At 41.6% G+C, this 24,283-nt stretch overlaps 1 protein-coding gene across 9 annotated transcripts in view; it reads right to left on the bottom strand.

The window, feature by feature from the left end:
* Nucleotides 1–2,935: 2,935 nt before the first annotated feature.
* The window catches only part of gapvd1 (GTPase activating protein and VPS9 domains 1), a 29,842-nt gene continuing 8,494 nt past the window's right edge, over nt 2,936–24,283 (bottom strand). Inside the window, exons 3-28 of one of the 9 annotated variants that reach the window (XM_029510730.1) lie at nt 23,662–24,234; nt 23,486–23,569; nt 23,256–23,390; nt 22,167–22,359; nt 21,466–21,546; nt 20,632–20,634; nt 19,817–19,971; nt 19,376–19,505; nt 18,883–19,008; nt 18,563–18,736; nt 16,411–16,548; nt 14,980–15,114; nt 14,218–14,337; nt 13,741–13,818; nt 11,918–12,264; nt 11,696–11,783; nt 10,132–10,203; nt 9,900–10,028; nt 9,660–9,786; nt 9,411–9,523; nt 8,680–8,839; nt 8,371–8,558; nt 7,776–7,989; nt 6,575–6,647; nt 6,282–6,479; nt 5,841–5,981 (exon numbers count right to left, since the gene is read on the bottom strand). In XM_029510730.1, the coding sequence (XP_029366590.1) occupies nt 5,841–5,981; nt 6,282–6,479; nt 6,575–6,647; nt 7,776–7,989; nt 8,371–8,558; nt 8,680–8,839; nt 9,411–9,523; nt 9,660–9,786; nt 9,900–10,028; nt 10,132–10,203; nt 11,696–11,783; nt 11,918–12,264; nt 13,741–13,818; nt 14,218–14,337; nt 14,980–15,114; nt 16,411–16,548; nt 18,563–18,736; nt 18,883–19,008; nt 19,376–19,505; nt 19,817–19,971; nt 20,632–20,634; nt 21,466–21,546; nt 22,167–22,359; nt 23,256–23,390; nt 23,486–23,569; nt 23,662–24,234 (3,975 nt within the window). Of the gene's footprint in view, nt 5,982–6,281; nt 6,480–6,574; nt 6,648–7,775; nt 7,990–8,370; nt 8,559–8,679; nt 8,840–9,410; nt 9,524–9,659; nt 9,832–9,899; nt 10,053–10,131; nt 10,204–11,695; nt 11,784–11,917; nt 12,265–13,740; nt 13,819–14,217; nt 14,338–14,979; nt 15,115–16,410; nt 16,549–18,562; nt 18,737–18,882; nt 19,009–19,375; nt 19,506–19,816; nt 19,972–20,631; nt 20,635–21,465; nt 21,547–22,166; nt 22,360–23,255; nt 23,391–23,483; nt 23,570–23,661; nt 24,235–24,283 lie in introns of all 9 variants that reach the window. The other 8 variants (XM_029510729.1, XM_029510728.1, XM_029510734.1 and 5 more) reach the window with 8 other exon arrangements.

Raw genomic sequence — 24,283 nt, forward strand, 5'->3', positions numbered from 1 at the left:
GCTGTGTGCCAGCACTTTTTTTGAACATTGAATCATTTAAATCAGCAAATATGTAGGCACCGTGAGGATTCCTCATGGCCGTGACGACAAAGGTCATTTTAATATAAACAAATTACAACTTTATTGAGTTACATGCATCCAAGTAAAATGCATTACAATTGCCCCGGGGGATTTTTTTTTTTGTTCCTCACAATACACACTTGACACTTCCCTAACAATGTGGCTTAATTGTAACCTCAATGAAACATGCATGCTCAATCACGGAGGGAGCTTACTGTCGAATTTATGGAAATGCATGAAAGAGGCCTGTGTTAGTTGTAGGGTACACCTGCACTTGTCAAGGTACTCAAGCACGCTGGGTAATTGGCTGTTGATTGCTGCCATTAACATGTGATGGCTAAGTGCATCTAATTCCTGTTCCATTTCCACAGTTCAATTTGATGTTGCCACCCACTCTTTCTCTCACAGGTGATTAGCCGAGCCTGCAAAATATGTTCTTTTTTTTTAATGATATGAGGACAATATAAGGAATTACAGGTAGAATCAGAAGCACCATTGTAATTGACACTTTTGCTTATTTAATGGCCTTTGTGGTGTGCAGCACAGGAAAGCATGGGAATGTCATTCATCCCAATGTCTATTTTTTTTTTTAGATGAAATCTCATTGGTCTAATGCCACAATGAAAGTGCAGTACAATGCATTAGCCCGTGTAAAAGGTGCTTTGGAATGATGCTCCAGCTAACTTGACTGTTAGTATTATGGCATTACTGTGCCCCCACGGTTTAACATTGATTCTCTATAGCAACCCCCTAATGAACTGGAGCTGTACTGTTGTTAATGTGAGACACAAATCTCCTTTTCAAGCCTTTGTCTGATGCAGAGTGATACTCCCTTTTTACTATTTGCATATATTTACAGTATCACCACTCCAGGGCACAGAGACTTGGTGTCCCTTTGAGTTTTAATCTCCTCATCTGCCTGCGTCCTCGCGGCTATTTCATTTAAGTTTTAATATGTGTATTTGACATTTTGTTCATTTGGACCCCACCCCCTCCCCACCAGCCCCCCTTCACTTAATTTAATTGACATGCTGCTGCCTGGTGTTGTTTATTTGGTCCTTTGTGAGGATTTCCCCTCACTTTTCTGCAGGTTAGTCCAGTCCAGGTGTGGATCTGGATTTGGGTCTGTGGGGTGCAGGGACCTCTGGCACATGGGGGACATGGGGGGTTTTTCTCACGACACGGAAACTTCCACAAAGAAGTTTGCACAAAAACAGAATTAAAAGGTAACAGCTTTTTCTTTTTTTTTTTTAATCTTACTTATCCATTTAGCTTGGAGTCTGTTGTCCTTCCTACTGCTATTACTTCTGCTACAACTCCAATTACCACGAACACTACTGCTCATACTATTACTAATGATAATATTAAAAAAAAGATGAATATGAAAAACACGGGTGAGGGTAATATTTTTTGGCTGATGTCCATAATAAACAGAGCAGATGCAGTTCCAGACAGCAGGTCCCACTGGTTGGAAAATGTCAGGCCGTCTCCCCCCGTGCTGTTCTTTGTCTCAGCCGCTCGCTCAGAGTCTCACACCGTCGTCGGGAATGATGCGTCTGCCATCTGCCGGACACTGCGGGCAGAGCAGCCGGCCTGATGCTGGTTCACAGTGAGGGATCACTGGAGCAACACTAAGATCTGTGTGTTACTGTATTTTGTGTCATTTAATTATCCACTATTACATTTTTAGACTTAACCTGCAGGGTCCTCCTATCTCTTGAAGGTAGGCATGTATATTTGCAAATTATTTGATTTTCAGTAGGACATGACTCAGAGTTGTTTTGTATTGTTCTGTTGTAAATATTTATAAGTTTTTATGGTTGATCTTATTTCCATCATGTGTAACCTGTATTTCAATAACCCCCCCCCCCCCCCGGAAGCCAGTGCGAGGGGGATTGTCTTATTACATGAGATCATTGTCTGCCTGTGAGGCGGTGGAGGCTACCAGTTAGGGAGGCCGAGCTGCCCCCACCATCCCCCACTCTTCCCCCTACAGTCAAGAGGTACCAGACCAACAATGTGAAATCATGCACAACTACACTGGAGTGATCATCTGTCGTTCTAAAGCCATCTGGGGTGAGACCCCAAGTCTGTTTGGATTTTCGAGCTACACAGACAGCATCAATATGAAATCTCTCATGAGTCAAACAAACTCCCTCGTATTCGTCATTTGATCCATCTACCATCACCTGTAAAACAAACTTCACAGCCCTGATAAATTACACACCTCCTGAACATGAGCCTTTCACTGCTGATGCAGGTATAAGCCAATGATAATACATATGGTGCCGTTTAATACAGAAAAAAAAAAAAAAAAAAAACAAGCCTCCTTTTATCACACATCAGCTAAGTGCCACACAGTCAAAAGACCCGATCTCCAAATCTGGCCTATCTAGCCATTGGCTTATGCAGCTAATTAACTTCACACACCAAAATTTGAATTTAAATTAACGATCGCGAGATATCATCAGGGGACACAAAGCACCCCACGAAGAAGTTTATGATGAAAAAAAGATGAGTATTAGAGAAGGCAATCGGTGAAGTAAGGAGGGATTTTAGATGGGGGGGATCTCCAATTACAATCCACCGTACACTTGTCAGCAGTAATGAAATGTTTGCTGAGAGGTTGCTATTTGTGGCTGCTAGATTGGATGATGCTGCTCCACTGCCCCCACTAACAATTATATTCCATGCATAAATTTCACTTCCATCTCTCGTATTGTGTGAACTGTTGGCCAGATATACCTACAACTGTCCAAGAAGCCACAGAATAAGGAAGTGTTAACCTGAATACAGCAGAGGATATTTCACTCATGCAGAGAAAATGCATAATGAACCCCAAGAGGCTCAAAAGAAGACTAGGGGGGAAAAAAAAGAGAGAAAAAAAACTTCTGTTTTTTTTATTGTTTTTAAAGAATTACATAATGCATTAATCACAGTAAAGACAAACCGGCTTTCCCCGCATGTCATAATTGTGCAAGCTTACAATTAAATGTAAAATTAGATGTAAGATGTAAAACTTTTTTTTTTTCTTCTCTGCTCAGCATTTTAAATTAATTGTCCAGGGAGCAGAGCAGTAAAGCTTCCAAGGGTGGACAAACTCTTCACTTACCAATGCCCAGTGGTTTGCATACAATAAAACTTACAGACAGCCACGTGTGTTAGTCTGCAAATGCTGTGACCTGTACTGCACGGTGGGGTCATCTGTAGCTGCTGTGACCGTCTATCTGAGGAAACACTGAAACATAAGCCAGGTCCAAATAATTTCATCAGATTTGTGCAGTATGTATTACCAATTAAAGTGACATCACATAAACCTAATTAGTATAGATGCAACCTGCAACTTGATTTTCCAGTGCATGGTTTTCTCATCAAATTGATTAGACAGACCCTGCAAGGAAGTGTACCGCGCATGCTATTGTGGACAGATATAAAAATGCATTTTTTATGTTCATCAGCTTGAAAGAGTAACAGTCAGGTGCTTGAACTTCGCTACTCAAATATTATTTGAATCACAATGTGTTTATGTTATGGCTGTAAAAGGCCAAAAAGTAAAGACATTTCAAAATGCACTGCTCCCTGTCAAATTCTTCAGGAAAAGACATCTGTTTTGTGCAAAATAAATCGAGTTCTGATATGCAAGTATCACGGACACAAAGAGAGGCTTTGCATCCTCCTGCAGGTTCAATTACTGGCCTGTGGCAGATACTAATCCTATTCTACTATTTATCATGATTGAGAATGTACAGACCATTCAATGACTTCATGCAAGAGGAGGCAGAGAGTCAACCAATCACGCAGTCGTCTCACACACACTCACTAGACAAAAAAAAAAACCACACTCATGTACTACACCAACCACTTTAGCATAAACTGCAAGTCAGTAACAAGTCAATAGTGTTGATTATTTGCTCTACTATCCTACTGTGTATTGTGCTGTCAGGTCATTTACCATGAAAAGAAATGGATTATCGAAAACTATAATACACGTGGCACGTCTGTGCACAAAAATGAAGCAGAGGATTTCAAGAGAAAAAGGAGTTTTTAGTTTTTTTCTGGATAATTAAAGACATGCTTGTACTATTATTGGAAAGATACAATGACACTGGGCTATCACAGCACGCCAAGTTGGGGGAAGAAAAGAAAGAAATAAGTGCACATAAATAGGAGTCCCTTTTTTGAATTTATGAGGAGGTAGAACTAATATCCAATTATTCACTAGTCTGCCCATGTGAACACATGTGGCATCTCAGGTGGAGATTGAGATTAAGAACTAAAACGTCTGTTTTCCAACAAAGGTTTGTGTTAATTAAGAGGGATGTGACCACAAAAGACACTACAGCAGGTCAATATCCACCTGTTCCTCCATTCCCACTCACCGTTTTGGCATTTTATTTATTTTATTTTTGGGAGTGGCGCAAAAAATGATCCAGTGCTCTGTTGTCAACCAATGCAGGACAGTTAACGGTATGCAGACCAACATCAGGCTCATTGGTTTCAACTCTGAGGTAGGATCTAGAGAACCAGAGGGGACAGTCGTTCAAAGTCAAGTGTATTAAAGGGACTTAGCCGTGACGATCAGCGATGTGGTGGTGCTCCTGTTCCTGCGGCGAGGGCTAGACGAAGGTGTCACATGGCGTTGGCCTATTGGAGCGTAGTTCTGTGTGTTTGTGTGTGGGCGGGGGGGTAATTAATGCTTCTAAGAAAAGGAAAAAAACAAAAATAACTACCTGTACAGAGCGCCCCACACCAAAGGCACTGTTTTTGAAATCCCTATGAATGCCACCACCACTCTGTGCATGAACCGACCCTGTATCATCATCATCATCATCATCATCATCTAGCTTCCCACCTCAGGGCTACTCCTCACTAAGGTGCCTTCCTAACTTAAGCTTCTCTTTTGTTATAACAGCATCACCTTCCTCAGACAGCTTAAATGGGCTTGATATGCATTTTCATCTTTTTAAAACTAGATAAAGAAAAGCATTAAATAGAATTACAGAAATAAATACATTTATTTCATATAAATACGTGGGCCCTTATGTCCAAATTGTCACTGACCCATGTTTTTGGGAATAAGATGAAGTAAACAGTTTATGAAATAAGCTGCCCTACTGTTTGATACACTAACCTTAATGAGTAGTATGGTTGTGAAAATTGATTTCAGTGTTTATGAGTCACTGAATCCCATCAGTAACGAACCATCATGCACTGTAAAACCCCACGTTAGAACGCAGTTAATGAACATTATATTGTAATTTAATTGGAAGCCCTTCCCTCTTACTGGGGGGGTTGGGGGGTGAGAAAGATCAGTGATCACATCAAGCAAGTCTGGTCCCTTCACATAGGATTATCTTTTACGTTGATTTAATGTCATATTGGTAAGTGTGTGTATATAAAATCCCTAATACAGAGCCCAAAAGTGAAACATGACCAAAGAGACAAAGATAAAAGGAAAGATCCAAATAAGGTTCAGGTTCAAAGTTAACAGCTTGCCAATTTTTCACCAAACCTTTTTTTTGTGTGTTTTTTTTTTTGTTTTGTTTTGTTTTGTTTCTTCCCCCTTCTCACCACGGCTAAAACCTGGATTTGTCCACATACATACAGTAATATATATTTTGTAATCTTTCACCGTCTCTGGCTATGTACAGGCTATACAAATAAAGAGTAGGCTGTGGGCCAGGTTTTATAAGCTGTGCAGAGGGAGCAGTTGGTTGGGAAGTCTCCCAGTCTCCCGGCTCCTTCCCCTGCAGTCTGCCCATACAGGTGGCTGTTCTGCTTCACTTGCGATCGTCGATGGTCTTAATGAATTCCACCGCCGCGGTGAACTGCATCCACCAATAGCACTCCTCCCCACTCAGCCGGCTGGCGTAGAAATTATTGATGTACTGAACGGTGGACAGCAGGCAGGGCGGGTTTGCCTGGAGGGGAGGAGATGTGGGGACGGGCCCACATTAACCGCTGAAAGAACCTCACGAAAATGCCGTAGTTTATAATCATAAATATGGAAATATGTTAAATTTATCCACGCAGGTTTAAGGTACACTGAATTGCAATTGTTTTGTGAAAGAATTTTGTGATGGGTATTCTTAGCCTTCAAAGACAATCATCCAATAAGTGACCTGTAGCAAAGGTACAGATTCATGGAAATGGAAAGTAAGGTTGAGAAAATAAAGGGAGTCTAAATTCAGTATGGAAGAACGATGTAAGAACAGACTTACCCTTATGAGGACAAAAACAAGTACAGGGACAAAGTCATCTGCTCCAGGGACTGAGTCTTCATTGGCCAGGCTGAGGAGGTTCATGATTGTGGAACACATGCGCAGTATACACTGGACTTTGTCTCGTGGCGTCTTGTAGGCATTGATGGTCCTGATCTCAGACTGTGCAGAGGGCCAGGGAGCCTCCTTCAAGTACACCTGCCATCAGAAAAGTTAAAACACTTTAAGTTCTGTGTACCAGTAGCGCGTGTGTGTTTGTCTCCTCCTCAACGTCTCATGGAAGATAAAGATACCTCAGGGATTTGAAGAGCTTTATGAGTAGCCGTCACAACTTTGGAGAGTCGCTGGATGTGTTCGTGGAAAAGTCTGTGTGAAACAAAACAACTCAGTGCATCAAAACAGATAGAGAATGCATTCTGCCTTATCCAGTAGAGCAGCTCTTCTGATATCATATTAACCTAAAAATTAAGCAGTTGGGTTTGAAGCCATCATCCAGCTATTTAAAGAGAATATATAGGAAATTAACCCACCTGGCACTCTCGTGATGTTAGAGGACAATTTTCCAGTCAAACAAAATAACATTACAGTTTCAGAAAGTATTCTGAATGTTTGAGATTATTTCAAAATGTGTGTATACAAAGACAAATGGGTGGGGGAAAAGGTTGTGTGAAGTTTTGGTGTGCCCTTCGTAAAGTTTCCACTAAGTACCGTAATTTCAGGACTATAGTGCGCACTTGAATATAAGCTGCACCAACTATATTTAAAAAGGAAAACAGTTTTGTACATATATATGCCGCACTTGTTTATAAGCCGCAAGTGTCGGAAATATGGCAGGAATTATGTTACACAGAAAGATTTCGCCTTTTCGCCAGATCGACCGACTTTAAATTGAAAGCTGCATCATATGCATTGCCTTGTGGGTTTTCCATGATAACGGTGTGTGCATGAAGCGCAAAATAAATGACTGATCTGAAGAATTTGGTGTGGGTGCGTTTAATTTAATTCAAACAATTTAATTTGTCCAATGTGACCTGTTTGGTAATTTCATTGGTCTGACGTGAGGCTAAATGTATTGGCGGCATGAAACTTGTTACAAGTAAAAATCCATGAATTTGCCGCACCGTTCAAGCGCAGAGTTCAAAGCATGTGAAAAAAGTTGCGGTTTATAATCCGGAATTTACGGTAGGTGGATTTGAACGCAAGTGTAAAAGCACTTAATATTTGCAGATTAATTCAAACAAATAAAAAAAACGAGAATATTTTACTGCCACACACATCATGAATAAAGTGGTGTATACTGTGAGATCATTTCTGCTGAGGTCTTTGACCAACAAAAACAATTTAATACATATACTGTATTTTACACCACTACTTACAATATCAACGTTACCTGCTGTTTGTGTCACCCATTATTTTCAATGCCAGAATAGAGCACTTCTGTCACAGTCAGTCAGTCTTAAATCCCCATGAGCTTTAAACTTTCCAGCTACTCACTGGTCTCTGAGAATATCTCCATCCTGGTTGGGGTAGAAGGCCAGCTTAAAGATGCGGTTCATAACGCTGCGCTCGATAGCCATCTGGGCATCCTGCAGCTGGTCCTCACTTGCATACTGCCAAATGGCATCACGGGCCATGGCACCGTACAAGTAGCGCAGAAAATCCTCCACTGCTGCCGTCTTGTCATCTGCTGCTGTGCACACTTGGAACGCTGAGAGGAAGGAATCAACAGAGTAAACCCCAGCATAACCAAAGTATACGTGGTAAACTTTTCATATTTGTATTCCTACATCCAATACTTGAATGTTTAATATTGTGGGTAATTTCTATACATCTTTTGATGTATAACTGCCTCAGCATATATGCTTATTTAGTTAAGTAATAACACAGAAGAATCATTATAATAGGGTTAGGGTTAATATATTATTATTATATTATAATATTATATTAACAATATTATTATATTATAATAGACAATAGGATGGTGGACAGGAAAGACTGTAGTTTACAGAACAGAAGGACAGGCCATCAGAAGAACAACCCATGTTGCCTGGTTAGGCTTAATTAGAAGAAAATTAAAATGTAGACATACTCTTAATAAAGTCAAGCATCTTGGCTTCCATGTGTTCAAGAAGGAGCCGAACACATACAGTAGTGAAGTAGCGGTTTGCAACCTCCTTGTCTCTCAGCACCCTCTGGAGGAGCCTCTCCAGGTGGGCCTGAGAGGTCTGAAGGCCCTGACGACACCTGGTTAGATAAGCAATGTACGGGGCCCGCTTTCTGAAAAAACAAAAAAATAAATATATTTATTCCTCATCTTCTTTATTTGTAATGCTCTGGACAAAGGAAAAAAAAATCCTTGGGGCACATTAAGGGAGTCTCTCCAGGACTTCAGATTTACCTGTAATCCTCTGCAATGGCAGCCAGCAGCTTCCTGCAGGTGCGTGGATCGAAGCGGCTGACGCAGCGCGTGGTCTCCTGGATCTGGGCCATCTGGTTCTTATCCTGGAGGTTGATGGCCTCTGCGAGCTGGACCTTCAGGAAGCAGACGATCTCATTGTCTGAGAGAGGGGATGATGGGGAGACAGAATTAGACACTGCTTGCAGCTCAACGCCTGGTTGCTATAATTTGATCAAGCTGCCGCCTCTTCATGACAATGTGACTGATAGGCACCAAGATGAAGTCTTATGGTTTTACTGTTAACCATTTCAGAGGAGTCAGTCTTGCTTTCATGCACAGAACTCATGCATTTTTCTCATAAAGTGTTGTGACAATGTTTATCAGTTTATCAAGTATTTAGAAAATTTATGATGGCTTCATAATGTCATACCTTACTGCCACCATATGGGAATTCTCTTTTAACAGCCCCCACTCTTTCAGTCTTGTTCTAACCCTTTGAAGGTGAGTCAGCGGGTGAAGGTTGTTCAGATTTAGTGTCTTGCTTAAGGACACTTTCAGCTAGTTGGATGCTTGCCAACACTAAGGGCTTGTACCATGCTCCCTGCGGAGTTTTGTGACAAAGATACCTAAATTCTTGTATATAAGACCCCCCCCCTTTTAACAATAGCTCTAAATTAATATATAGCATAGAGCAAGAACAAACATGAAGCATATTCGCAAACAAGTCCAACCTTCAGGATCCATGTGGTCAGGCAGCCCATTTCTTGTGGTTGCAGGAGCCATGATGGGCAAAGCTACTGAGTCAGCAGAGCACAACGCCAATCTCAATTTCTTCTTTGCATCACTGGTAGATTAAAAAAAAGTTTTGTAATGTAAATTAACAGTAATGGCTAAGCAACATCTGCTAAAAAGAAGAGAGAGAGTGTTGAGTGATGGTGGAGCTAGTTTTGTGGTTTCCTGCAGGACTGTGAATGTCTGACCTGAAAGAGAATTTGGAGTCATGCTGCTGTGCCGTCTGGCTGGCTGAGTCTGGGAGGTCGTCTGCAGAAATGTTCTGTAGAGTATCTTCTCTCGGAGAGTCATGCACACTCTCTTCAACACAGAGCTCTGTGAAAACAGGAAAAGATGACAAATTAAAATCTTTAACCTGATCTACTAGTGTATGCAATATGTATTCGCTGTTGACCTTTTTTTTTTTTTTTTTTTTTGGTAATACTGACCTCCTGTACCATCATAGGAAGAACTGGCTGCAGCTCCGTCACTTGGGCTGGGCCTTTTGATGTTTCTGTACTTGTCCAGGATGTCTTCAGCTGCCTGCGCTTGACTACTCTGTCTCGGCAATGGATCTTCTGACAACCATAACAATGAACATACTGCATTACAAATCAAACCCACTATGGTGGATTACTTCCAGCCAATCAGGAAAGAATTTTTGACCAAACCAGGACTGACCTTGTGGGATACGCTCCTGGGATATGTCATCTTTCTCATGTTTATCCCTTTTCCTAAAAGCTGCTATTGGAGCTGTGGAGGAGAGACATGTGATGATTGACTTGGACAGAGTGACACCACTTTAACTACCACTGGATGACACGCTGAGTGAGCTGTTGACAGCCACTTTAAATCTTTGGTATTTTTAATATGTTTTATTCAGCCTGAAATTCTCAATGAGGAATGTATGGTATCATACAAGAGGACCAAAAGAAGCCTAATCATAAAATTTTAATGAGAAAAAAAGAAAAATAATTTTTAAATGATGAATTAAACCAGAATATCACAAATGTCCACCGTTTACTCATTTGAAAAAGTCCTCCAAAAGTGTAAATAATCCAACTGATGGCTATCCTGTTAACACAAAGGTGAAAACAGGGCAAACAAGGTGAAACACAGACTACAATTTGGGACACACAAAGGGAACGTTGGGTGGAGTATCTGCACTGATATTCTGCCTTCTCCATGTCATAAAACGGTGACATATTGCCAAAAAAAAAAATACAAAATGAAAGGGGGGGGGGAAGGAAAACGATGATAAAACCGATACATGAACAAGGAGTATGGGCATGTGAACTCAGGCTACATCATGTCACATCACAGCTCTAAAGCTCTAAAGCGACATTTACAAAGCAGCATGAGCAAGCAGTTGCTGGCTCCAGAGATAAAGCTAGCTCAGTGATGGCAGCATGAAAGCGTTACCTGGGACATCACTCTCAGCCGTCCAATACAGCACTGTGAGGAACACAACAGACAGGGTTGGCCTTTCACACACAGGCTGCCGCTCTGCGGGACAACTGACTGCGCGTCACCATGCAGAGCAACAGAACAAACACAAACGAACTCTACAGAGGTTTGGCACGGGGCTTCACGTCTTTCTGTTACCATGTGCACACTGTCCCCCATTGTATGAATATCAATTTAATGTTTACTTAAGAAAACATCATTATCTCAAAGAGTAATAAGCAGTCATTCCATGTGGGCACAGCTCATTATTTCCCAGACAGATGTATGAGAGATGGTTGTAGAGGGGAGCTGCAACAAGAGATGTGTCATCTATCAGTGCTGATGACAGAGAGGTCTATCTAATGACCATTAGCCGCTGGCTGACAGCACTGCTGGGAGGGCTACAGCCAAACAATCTACACAGCTAAGGCTCCTCTGATGACTGATTAGCTTTGAAAAGTCTATATAAATCTGCAGCCAGTGAGATGTGAGAGAAAAAGGACTGGACATGTCTCTGGAGTAACTTCAAACAACAAGAAACATAATTTTCCAACTGGAACATCAGCAATGGAGTGGACAACATGGATCATCATTCTCCTTCTCATATTATAAATTGGTTTTTGCTTTGCTCTTTAAAGTGTGATATATCCTGTCAGTTGTGATTAAGAGAGCTTCTTTACCCAACAACAAAAATAAAAGGAGTGCTGAAATCAAACTGATCACTTTTAAATGTACAAAAATTCATTTTTCAGTTTAGAAGAGGCGATATGTTTAAAGCGACAGTGGTTCGTTTCTTTACCTTTGGGAATGGCTGACACAAAGCGTTTCTTCCACCATGGTCTGTTACGATCAGACTTCTCATCGTCGCTGTCTTTCCTGTCCTCAACCTTTGAATGGAAATGAACATTTCACATTCAGTCACTAGCTTCTTAACCATCTTATTATAGAGAGCAAGTGAAACAGACAACAATTAAAAAAAAAAAACCAAAAAAAAAACGAGAGCTTTCCTATAACTGGTTACCTCTCCTTTCAGAGAGTCCTTGCTGGGCGATGAGGAGGGTCCTAAGGCAAAGGCCCCAGCAGGGTCACGCTCTTCAACTGCTACCCGCCGGTTAAGGCCTGGATCACTTGTGGGCCGCCGGCCGGGGCACACGATGTCAGAGCTGCGGCTGCGGACCAGCCTGTCAGGGAAGGAGTGGCGCTGCTTTGTGTGCTCCAGCTCAGCCTGAGCCAGGCAATGGGGTGTGAAGAGAGAGTGGCGCATCTCTTGGCCCAGGGCACTGGCTTCTGGGATGGGAGGGTCGGGTGGAGGGTGAGGTGGCCTGGCATAGTGCACTTTGGGCCTCACTATTGTTCCAGTGGAGGAGCCTGAGATATAAAAGATAAACTTGTATAAGAGAATATGCATTTCAGTAGTTCATTGAATGGATCAGGACAACACTTTAACATCCATCTACACTTGGAATGAGTACTTCTCTTTGATATTCTATGGGTCACTTACTAGCTCTCAGTGCAGAAACTTTATTAAGACTGAGTTATTTCTTTTCCAAGTAGAAACTTGTATTTAACTGCCTATAAAAGTGTTCATATATTTATGAAACTCTCCTAGTAGATTATTAAAGATGTAGTGTAGGTCTATAGTGCTACTTGAATTAAGTTCACATCCATGTCTTTCTAGACTGATAATACTGTGTATGCGGTGATGACTGAAGAAATTATTTTTTAAAAAAGTGTAGTTTTTGATATGTGGCATATGATTAATTTATGTGTCATAAATTAAACTGGTGTGACTTGATTGTGTTCAGCTTTCTTCTTCTTGTACAGCTGCTTGTTCCCTCTATGTTCCAATGTTAAATTTCATTCTGACACAACACACTACTGTAGCCATGGCAGTAGACAGGCCATTAAGTATCAATCTTGTTGCAAATAAACTATTTTAACACTTAAATGCTTCCTGGTTCAAACTGGACACCTAGGATTACTGTGGTACTCTACTCAGTATCTGACCAAATGTAAAACATGGTAACAATCTGCTCTCTGTGCAGCATTAAAGCCCTTAAGAGATCATTTGATTTGTGAGGTTAGACAGACCTTGACCTTTGACCACCAAAATCTGATTGTTTTATCATTGAGTCCAACTGAACATTTGTACAATATTTGAAAACGTTCCCTCAAGGCGTTTCTGAGCCATCACATTCATGAGCATAAGACGGACTGACAGAAGAATGGACAGACGGACAACCCTGAAACATGTCTCTGGCCATGTCTGTCGCTCGTGCTGAAGCACAATAACACCAGGAGCGAGGAGAAAAAAAAAAGAAAGAAAGGGGAAAAAAAAAAAAAAAAACTCAAAAGTGGGGGAGAGTGCTAAAGAGAGATGTTAGTGGGAGATGAGCCCTAGGTGTAGGTAGGCCACCTGTTCCAAGGGTAGACTCTCTCTCCTGAAAGGCTTCCAATGGCAGACTCGTGCAATGAGCACAGTGGGACAAGGGGACAGTGCCAAAGAGCCTGGGGTGAGGTCTCTCAACCTGTCATCCCTTCACCTTGCCACAGACACACAGCCACCACAATTCCTCTCTCAAACACTTTCCCCCTGCACTACAAGCAAAACCCAGAAGAAGAATAAAAGCTTGCAAAGAATAATCTGGGAGGCTAAGTGAGCCAAATGAAGTGACATTTCACTTGCACTTACAAGCTTTGGTAACTAAGGCTCATTCACACACACTCTTTGTTAATCTTGCAAAGCTCAAGCTGTTCTGCGTGTCCATTACATTAGAGTTTGAATTTAATGATACTAATTTCTAGCTCTGATTGGCTGTGAGGGATTCTTGGAGTGCCAATTACCTTCACCAGAGGAGAGGGGATCGAACATGGCCAGTAAGGAATCAGCCTGTGAGGGCGGAGATGTCAGATGGTGTGTTCCTGTAAAAGCGCAAGAGACTATGAGACAATTAACCCGAATTTATTAATTAACTGCTAATATGCAAGCACACATTGCTGTACATCTCAAAACACATAGTAGAAAAATAAAAAATAAAAACTAAACTAGTAACCTGCTGATTGGGTGCGTTCTCTTAAATAAAGCCAAAAGAAAACAATAATCTCCCCACTTTGTTACCCAGCTAGGCTAAAAAAGAATAGTTAGTGCTCTTATATAACATTAAGTAACAACAAATATACATCGTGAGTAAAAAAAAAATTATTAAGGTTGGTGGCAGCTGTAGAAGTGACAGGGACTGAAAACTTCAGTGGATTCTTTTGTGAACACAGACACTGGACTGATGGCTTAGCTAGCGTAGCAGGGATGTGACACTCTCCTACCGTGGCCTGACTCTTCCCCATCTGGACTGGTCACAGAATCTTTCCCTCCGAAGTCTGAGCTGCACTCTGACCGCAGGTCTTCAATCTTGTTGGGGATGTCTTCAGAGGTTGCACTGATACCTGGGGCAAACCCCCCACCAAAAAAAACAACTGAGCTGTGTTGACATTGAAGACAACAGCAAGTCAGCATCACCTTTACCTTTAGTGAGATGTTTTAGCAGTTCCTCAAACAAAAGAGGATTTTTTTTTCCTTGGACTATGCTATATAGTTGCTCTCACATGGGTACCCAGTGGGAACTCTAAATTGGTAACATAAGCTCCCATGGGTCAGAGGAAAGACACACCAAAGAGTGATCATCAGGCACAGGCTATCCATCGACTGTGTCTCAGGGGATGTTTTCCTCTGAGCTGAGCCAGGAACATCACCACTGGCTTCTTAATCTAGGATACTATTTCATGCATGTCAACATGGCACGTCCACCTGAGCCCACGGAAAAGGCAACCTAGCATTAACCTCTGTGTCATACAGAAAATTCCCACTGACCCGAGTACACTTGCTTAACAACCCTCGAAGCAACATGACCACAGAACACAGAAGCAAGGAGAGTTTTACTGCACTTTAAACCTGAATTCAACAAAGGAGGTAGGATAATAAAAAAGAAAAAAAAAAAGCTGTGCTTGAACTTATTGCTTTAAAGCAAAATCAGCGACAGAGTGGAGTTGTAGTTAGGGAGAGGAGAGATGGAGTGTTTAAATTTATACCTGAGACAACGCTGAGTCCTGGTGTGCTGGGTCTCGAACTGACCTCTCTGACCTCTGTGTCATCTGAGGTGCTCCCGACCCCTGAGCAGCTCTCCAGCTCCTGCAGACGCTCTTCCTGCTTCAGGTCTGGGGCCTCTGCAAACAAACCCATAAGTAAAAGACACACCAATAAGAAAAAAAAGAGACATCTAAGACAACAATGTGTACTTATCACTTGGTATACCATTTAAAATAAGCTCATAGTCTACTATACTTGTGGCAGTTTGCTACAGATGATGGCCATTCTGTTACTCCAGCCCTTCATCCTTTAGGATTACTGGAAAACCAAGTGCACACATATGCATGGTATCAAACAAAGCATACATTACCCTGTCTTAAAACTGCCAAACCAAACCATAAAGCTAGTGTGGCCAATTCTTTGGCTACCCAACGGAGCTGTTGGGTCGAACCCAGAGGCTCCATACAAACAGCAGCACTCATTTGCATGCTCGTTAGTAATAATGTGTTGGTGAAGTGCTCTTCAGAGTGTAGTTTTCTGCTGCCTAGCCATGAAACAAGCGCTCTACTCGAAGCAAGCCTCCGATCACGCTATTACTGAGCAGAACAGGGGCAGCAAACGGAACAAAAAGCAATCAAGACACTCATGCATGTCATTTCTGCACTGCACATATTGAAATGGTGTACTACTTCAATTAACATAAGGCCCAAGCTTTTCAAAGAAACACTTGATGCTGTTAATAAAGCACTCCACTGATTTTCACAAAACACTGGTTTTCAAAAGGGGGACTTAGGCACGAAATCGCTCATTAATAAAAGGTTTGGATTGAATGCTCAGTTTGCAAGACCACACAAAGTATATTCAGCTCTATTTTTTAATAAGATTGTAGTTGCATTTGCTGCGACACAATTACACAAGTAATGCACCCACTGATTAATGTCATAGCAAGCAACATTTTCACAATGCTATGTAGAGCAATTCAATGCAAACTCTAGCCAAACAACAAAAACTGACACCATGGAAAGTGACTGAGGACAGCTGCTCTCCTTGTGATTCCCTCCCTATTGCTCCACCACAGGTGCAAACACACCTGGTGGTCCCTCAAAGGAAACCCTTAGCTGCCTTTTACTGGCACAGGCAGATCTGTCCTGAAAGACAGGCAAGTGCATACAAATATGACGACAGATGTATGCACAGATTTTTGGTATAGAATGCAGTGCAAATACACCTGGTGTCCCAACCCCCATTACACCGAACAAACATAAATATGCATGTGTTCATACACACATGTGCATCCAAAAAAAAAAAAAAAAAAAAAAAAAAAACAACATTTGAGACTATGAAGAAGATGAAGTGCAAGAATTAAGGCAATAGCCCAACCCAAAGGACAGTGAAATTGTGTCTGCATTAGCAGAATAAAACTGCATCCCCACCTGAGTCACTGGGCAGCACCTCCACACTCCAGGCCTCACTGGTGGTCTCTGAAATGGTGGAGCCATAGGGGTCGAGCAGCACTGAACCAGAGCCAGGAAGACACAGCAGGCTGCCAAGCATGTTCTCTGCTGCTGCCCCTGAGAACAGAGAGACATAGACAAAGGGTTAACTGCTTTCAGCTGCCTGAAACAACTTCTTTCATCAGAGGTCATCTCCATAGTAGCAAAGTCATCTTGAAGACACCTTTCAGTCTTTTACCAAGCATCTACAGTATGTGTTGTGGATTCATAGTCTGTCATAAGTGCACATAAAATGATTTAATTGCTTATTTTGCCTGGCCAAGCGTTCCAAGCTGAAAAAGCGATTATTAATTATGATATGAAAACAGAATGTGTGAACTTCTCACTCCATATACTGCAAGATGCCACAACCAAAATAATAAATTAAAAATACTTATTAATTAATAATTTCCTTTCAGCTAGCAAAGTTTGTTTGGTTTTTTACTGTTATCACTCAATATAGTACTTGCTGTATTCATTTTATGTCTTAAACCTTGTAATTACAAACTGAACTGGAGTTGCATTAACTTACGGCCTTTGATTCTGACTTTCAAACAGTACAGGTAAAAGGTCTGAGATAAGCATAAAAACTAAATGGTGTCTCAGTCTGTTGTGTGAATGGGGTTTCAGAGAGTAAGCTTTGCACACAGGGATGCAGAGAGTTGGAGGTCACATGAATTTCATGCTGGGACCTACAGACACATACACCACTGTGCCACGGTCAAAGGTTAATGGTAATATCTCACCCTGTGCTGGCCTCTGGGGCCATGACTTTGATCTGTTGATTAAGCCTAACATTACTCACAACCAAATTACTGCTTCGTTAACCCTCCCACAAAGTCCTCAGCACATTGTCCCTCTATTTCCATTTAGGAAGTTGTGGCTTAACAAGGCAGAAGGATGCAGAGCAGGGGGAAAAGAGCTTGCAGGTGTGAGAGGGAGTCAGTGGCCAAGGCTCAAGACCAAAAAGTCGGCCTGTGGCAGCCGCAGCCCCGGTACAGCACGCATGCTTCCACTTCATGGCACACATGCCATGAGCATGCACACATGCCAGCACCCAGGCAACAGTGTGCGCTGATGTTGGCGGGGGCAGGGCTCTCATTGGCGGTGGGAGACCTCTATCCCGCTGTCCATGTTTACAGTCTTCAAGGTAGGGGCACAGAGTACTTGTCTTTCAGGTGGATGATTAAATGAGTGGCACAACAAGAAGTGAAACAATTAGAATTTCTGCCTCATTATCATGGTAATCTTATCAGTGGGATAATGAGGTATTAATGGATATTTAATGTGCATCTCATAACCCAATCCCTTGGAGAAAACACATAAGGAAATCGCTGTAAATTCACTTAATGATGGAAAAGTCCCCCAACGCCATATTCCGAAGAATGAAAAATGGTGGATGCAAATGAGAAGGAACCAAGGTCAATAAGACTGCAGGGACTGAATGAATGTCAGAGAGAGAGAGTGAGAGGGTGAGAGAGAGACAGACATACAGAGAAACAGAGAGAAACAGAGAAAGACATGCAGGGGAGAGTTTTTGAAGGCTGAGTCAGATGATGCAAGGAAGGCTGTGAATCAAGACTGAGATTTTATTTATTTATCGCCCACAAATGGTTTCTAATTGTCATGTCACAATTTGGCTCAACAGAGTGAATACGCTGAAGTTTCTTGCCATAGTCTACTGAAAATATTTCAGTTACTGATAAGCATATTATAATTATTGGCTTCTGCCACTCCGATAATACAAACTAAAATTAAAACAACTTTTCGGACCAACTACTATTAAAAAGTGTAATAAATCAAAAATCAAAAATATTATATTGAACCTGAAAACAATGAAGTAAAAACTAGGGTTTTTCCAAGTACGTGCATCATAAGCGCTGCTGAAGTGCAGACCCGCTTTTTGGTGCTATTTCACCCTCATACCACAAGGTGATGACATTTTCCTTTCTACTTGACAGTCAGGGAAGGTCTCCATGTGCAACAAATGCATCTCATAAAATGTACAATGATCACACAGGATGTGCAGATCGATCATTTTGCTTCCTGATACAGGAAGTGCATTTTTGTGAATACAAAGGCTGGCCCTCACCTGCTATTTCTTGCAGCCGATCCTCATCCATGTTGGGGTCAAAGTCACTGCCAAGCACATCAGTGCTCCAGGTTTCACTGACTGTCTCAGAGATGTCCCTATCATCTGTCAGTCCCATCATGTCTCTGATCTCAAACTTGCGCAGTTTGTCATCCAAGTTGTCCTGAGTGGTGGCTGAAGGGAACAGTGTGAGAGATTAGCCTGGCTTGTGGATATGGCTCTTCTTATAAGAAAGATATCTATATATATATATATATATATATATATATATATATATATATATATTTATATTTCGTTTTAGAACACATTCACACATGTACCCTGTTCATGCTCCAGGAGCTGCAGAGCCTCCACCCCGTTGCTCCCTGATGGACCAGCTCCCAGCTCAGAAACAGACTCTCCCTCCAGGTCAAGAGACGACACCGAATTAGAACGATTGGATGGGCCTGAGGAAGCATAAGAATAAATAAGAAACATAAACAAGGTAATAACATCAGTTAATCAATAATTCAATTAGCCTTTAGGTCATAGTGACCGATTGTGAACTTATGACCAATAAAAAGGTGTATATATGTATATAATAAAATGCATTATGCAAATCTATGAGTGTAATAGGAAAATGCATTGTTTGCTTCTTTATTTGTTTTTGTCCATATAAGCATTTATGCCCATGCAATATAGCAGCTTGATCATTATAAAAACAATGCATTACAAGGTTTCTGATAGTACTAAAAAGAAAACAGAAAAGAAAAACACTGCAGCAGTTTTGCTATCCTAACGCTTGATTCATGTGTCATCAGACTATAGACTGACCCTCTGAGATTCCTTCCAGGTTGTCACTGCAGAGGGAAAAGCGCAGAGTTTTGTCTGGTTTACCATGCAACTTGTTATCATCAGCATGGCCATCCCCCTGGGCCCCATCAGCCATCTGCAAGTTCAAAACCTAGAGGACAGTAAAGCAGAGAGGTGTGTGTGTGTGTGTCTATCTATATATATATATATAAAAAACAAAACTTGCTTTGCCATGAGTCATTCTTGCTGAAGGAAATGACTCATTCAAGGGAAGAGAAGACATTTACATTTGGATCAAGCAGCTATCTTATCAATTGTATAACATTGGCAGGATACACAAGGCACTATAAAATGTGTGACACCAAGCCTATCTGCCCTTTAGCGACAGGAAAAAATATGTTATTGAACTTATATCATCATCATCTCTCTGGCAAATGAGTGCATTAATTCAAGTCACATTACCTCATTCTCTGACATCATCCCAGGGACAGTCTGAGGACCAGTTCCTAGTGAAATCACCAGCACCTCCTCTGGCATCAGCTCCTGTAGGGACTCCTGGGAGCTGGCCTCTGCCTCCCCCTCCTGGGCTATGTTGGTACGGCTGCGGCTACGAGCAGCTGCGGATTGGTGAGATTTAATAGGGAGTCGTGGTTATTTTGTGATTATTACATTGATATTAATATCAATATAACAAATTGTATTGTTGGGTTTTGGCAACTGATTCAGAAAACCATGTCTCAACAAACTGACCAGCAACTGAGCAGTATGAGCTTCAAACTAGACAAATAAGACTCATCTGGTATGTGACACCAATGTATTGCTTTTGCAAGTTTTTTTAATTTCAAATTACTTGCAACTCTCAATGGTTTTATCAGTTTCACAAACAAAATCTAAAAATCCACCTAATTTTCTCCTTTTTGTAGCTATGCACTGGTGCGACAGCGAAGATGAGTTTACCTGTCATTTCTAAATGTTAGAAGGTGGTTAGCTGAGAAGAGTAAAAACTAAGTATTCTCTTAGCACAGAAAAAAATGTCTTTGCAGGGAAGTTCACTTGTTAAGATGAAGTGCTAGACGCAAAGTCAGCATATAAACAGTGTGGTCATTAGACGCTGTAACTGCCGTATTAGTAGAACAACATTATTTTAGGAACACTACTATACAAAATATATAAAGACACTGTACATTAAAATGTTAACATGTATCAAGATTTAAGTCCCAAATTCAGAATGACCTTCATTGAAACATGGTACTGTGCATGTTCAAATACCAAGTGACCTGCTTCCACAGTGTTTCTGGGATTAAGAAAGCAGGCTTGATAAAGCAGTTATGCAGCATGTGACATTCATACCACTCTAGGTAGTTCTGATGCACTGAACAATTTGTTTATGCAGCTACAGCACATGGCATTGACTACTGAGTACAGATACTCTGCAAGTTTCTTGATATTCTGGATTTGCATTGGCTGCCTGGTGGTCACTTCTTGGTTATGTAAAGAGAGATACATATATTAATAAGACACAAACAGTATTCAGTGCATGGTCCCCCTAGCAGTTTGAGCACATTGTGTATGCTGATTGCACTGTACACCCTTCAATAACATTGCATTACTGTATCTTAGCCCTACATGCCTTTCAATCCATCCTTGAACAGGAAGGACTATGATTAACTTCCTTCATATTGTAAAAAAGCATTAAGAAAAGTGTCAATGCCAGGAACTATGGCATCACAGCCACTGCCACTATATGAAGTTAATAGTGTCTGCTTCATCTATAGTATACCACAACTCAAGCATGGACCAGGGGAAACGCTGGAAAAAAGATTGTTTTTACTCAATCTACCTTGTAATGAATAGCCATAATCCGCTGAATGAAGAAGCAATAAGGGGAAAACTTAGAAAATACAATGAGTGAAAAAACTGACAAAGAGACATAGAATTGTACAAGGCAAAGCAAGCATGGTGAGAGCACATGGACAAAAATAGTGCTAGGTAAGGGTCGCAGGGCAGGGTGGCTACTGTGCAACTAGGAGCATGGACTAAATGAGCGTTAACTATGTGAAACACCAGATACAAGTTCTCTGCAGCTCTAACATGACTGACAGGCTACCCACCAAAAGGGGTTACTAATGGAATGTGAGCAGACAGAGTGGTGGTTGTGGAGTCCCAGGATGTAATAGCAGCTAAGTGTTGTCCTGGTCATTCAATGGCAGCACAGGGAGAAAGGAGAGGGACAAGGTAGGGAGTTGGAGAAAAAAATAGAGTACATCTCAGAATTCAAAGTATTTCATGTGTCAAGTCAAGATTGTGTATATAAATGTCATATTACTCAGAGGCAAGCACAAGTGGTTCAGTTCTAATTAAGGGGAGGTTGCTACAAAATCATTTATCTTGAAAATGCTAATGAAGGGAGTCTATGCATCTTTTCCATCCATTCCAATTAAATTGAGTTCATTTATATTTGGTAATTTAATTGGTTGTCATTTCTGTAATTGAGCCTCAATCCAGGGCATGCTAATTATCTTTATAACAAGCTGAGAAGAAGCTCATTAGCTTCCTATAACACACAGGCCTTTCACTAGCCATCACCACTTAGCTCTACTTGTTTATTTTGTTTCTCATTACAGAAAATATCACACTTCTAGCTCTGCTTTTAATTTGTGATATTTCTATTGAGAATTCTAAACTTCAGAACCTCATATTTAGAATATTACAAGAGGTTGCATGATAATGAGCACATCACTGTACCCTATCATCTATTCTGTACACCAGAGAGGCAGGAAGGCGGAGGCTTAGATGCCATGGAAGTAGGTACCTATGGGGAGCCTGTTCTTCTTGTTGGCCGGAGTGGTAGCTGGGGAGAGCTGGGGGGTGTTGGAGGGAGTCAGTTCCAGACTGTTGCTCTTCACAGTTCGAGATTGCGGCACGTTGGCCAGGAGGTTCTCCAGAGCCATGTGCTCCTCTTCCCGGAGGTGGTCCCCTGTAGTCACACTTCGCACAAAGTCCACCTATGCAGAAATTGGAAGATAGTCTTAAGACCATCACGGTGAATCAATCCATGTTAGCCAACAGTTATCAAGTAAGAGAGCTAACATGCTGGAGCTTGCCAAACTCCCATTCAACATTAATATAACTGAATGAACTGATGAACTGTTGCCAAAATATACCTGGCAATAGCAAAGGGCTTTAAAGCTGCCCTCATATCATCACACCATACATATACCATATGCTCTGTCATGCTGAGGTTATAGGGTAGGTTGGTGCATATGCCCGTCCTCCTCACATTTCTGCTGTGATAGCAACTGATTCATCAGCAATTCAGGACACTAGCTGGTGTTTCTTCATTTCAGCAGGTTACCTTGCAAAGTCACTTATAAGAACAGAGTTTGGTGCCCGTCTATTAAAGTTAAAGTGAATCACTTGTGTAGCACCTTTTTAAATGCAAATTACATAATCATGTCTGGACTGCTAGTGCATTTATTGTAAACATCAAAAAAATGGTGTCTCAATAACAATGATGAACCCAGTAAAGCTACAATGCCACTGATCACATGAACAATGATAAACACTGCCTGGAGGACATTTGTTGTAACAAGAGATATACTAAAGCTAGGGTTTATTATTTATGTATTATATTATATTTATTATTTGTTTTGTATATTGTGCAGCATTTTCCTATTTTGTCCACCAACTTTACATGAACTCTGCATTTGAAAGCACTTTGGGTGATTTCAAGGAAATATGCAAATGTATGCGGCATGATACTCTAAAACCTTATCACATGGCCTGGTCTGTAGGGAGAGCCTATGATGCGGTTTGGCAGTTTTACAGTGTATTGTTTTTGCCTTGCATAAGAATTCAAATACTAGAGTTACATTTGGATATCAGCAGCAAGAGAGCTTACCAGTGCCAGCAGCTGATTGTGCGTAATATAGACCACAGTTCTGCTGAGGCCCTCAAGAAGATTCATCGAGGACATGGGTGGAGTCTCAACTGCTCTTCCTCCTATCACCACATCCAGAAAGGCAGCAACACAGCTCTAGGGACAGAAAGCAGGAAAGAAAACTTATTAAAAGGAAATGTCTCAGGCAATTACACTGCAATTATAATATACATCACACTGGTTTCACACACCTTGTCAAATTTAGACAAACTGCTTTTTCGTCTTGGGTCTGCATCATCATCAGCCATGGCCAACTGTTGCAGAAGCTGTCCCACCTGTGGAGTAAAGAAAATTATGCATTAGACCGCAGTAGAACAATTCCCACTGGTACAAGATTGAAGAAGAGACAATCTGCTGGGTCACATACCTGCATGAGATTGAAGCGAGCCACTTCATTGATGGGAGCATCAGAGATGATACCATACTGTTCAGGGTTAACTATTGCTGGACAGATGAAGCAGGTCAGCAGCAGGTCTGTGCACATGGTGCGTACCTCGCCCACCTCAAGACGTTCTACACATGACAATGTCTTGTACATCTGGGAGACAATCCAGCGCAGGCTGTGAGGAAAACAATAGGTGTTCTGCTTCAAGTAACCAATAAACTTGTTGACCAGAGCCACCAGCTTGGCTTCATTGGCCTCCACAGCTGCCTGCACCCTTTGTTTGTAGCCTTCAGAGCCCTTCTCTCCAAAGCGTTCCTGCTGGGCTGGAGTGAGGCGCTCTGTCACCTTGGCGGGGTCCGTCTCTAGGTGGTCTTCATCTTCCACCAGAAGCTGCATAATGGGTTCGTGGAGGGTGGCAGTGAGGAAAAGCTTAGCTGAGTAGAGGCCCTCAGAGAAGAGCTTGAAAAGGATGCTGAAGGCACAGGTCCCCCGTCGCAGCAGGCGACGGGGGTTGTCACTCTCCTTCAACTCAAACTCTACCAGGTAACGCAAAACCTGGGATTTGACAGGAGAGACATACATTATGAAAACTTTAAAATTAACA

This window comes from Echeneis naucrates, chromosome 9 (assembly GCF_900963305.1).
Source record: "Echeneis naucrates chromosome 9, fEcheNa1.1, whole genome shotgun sequence".
Taxonomy (NCBI): domain Eukaryota; kingdom Metazoa; phylum Chordata; class Actinopteri; order Carangiformes; family Echeneidae; genus Echeneis; species Echeneis naucrates.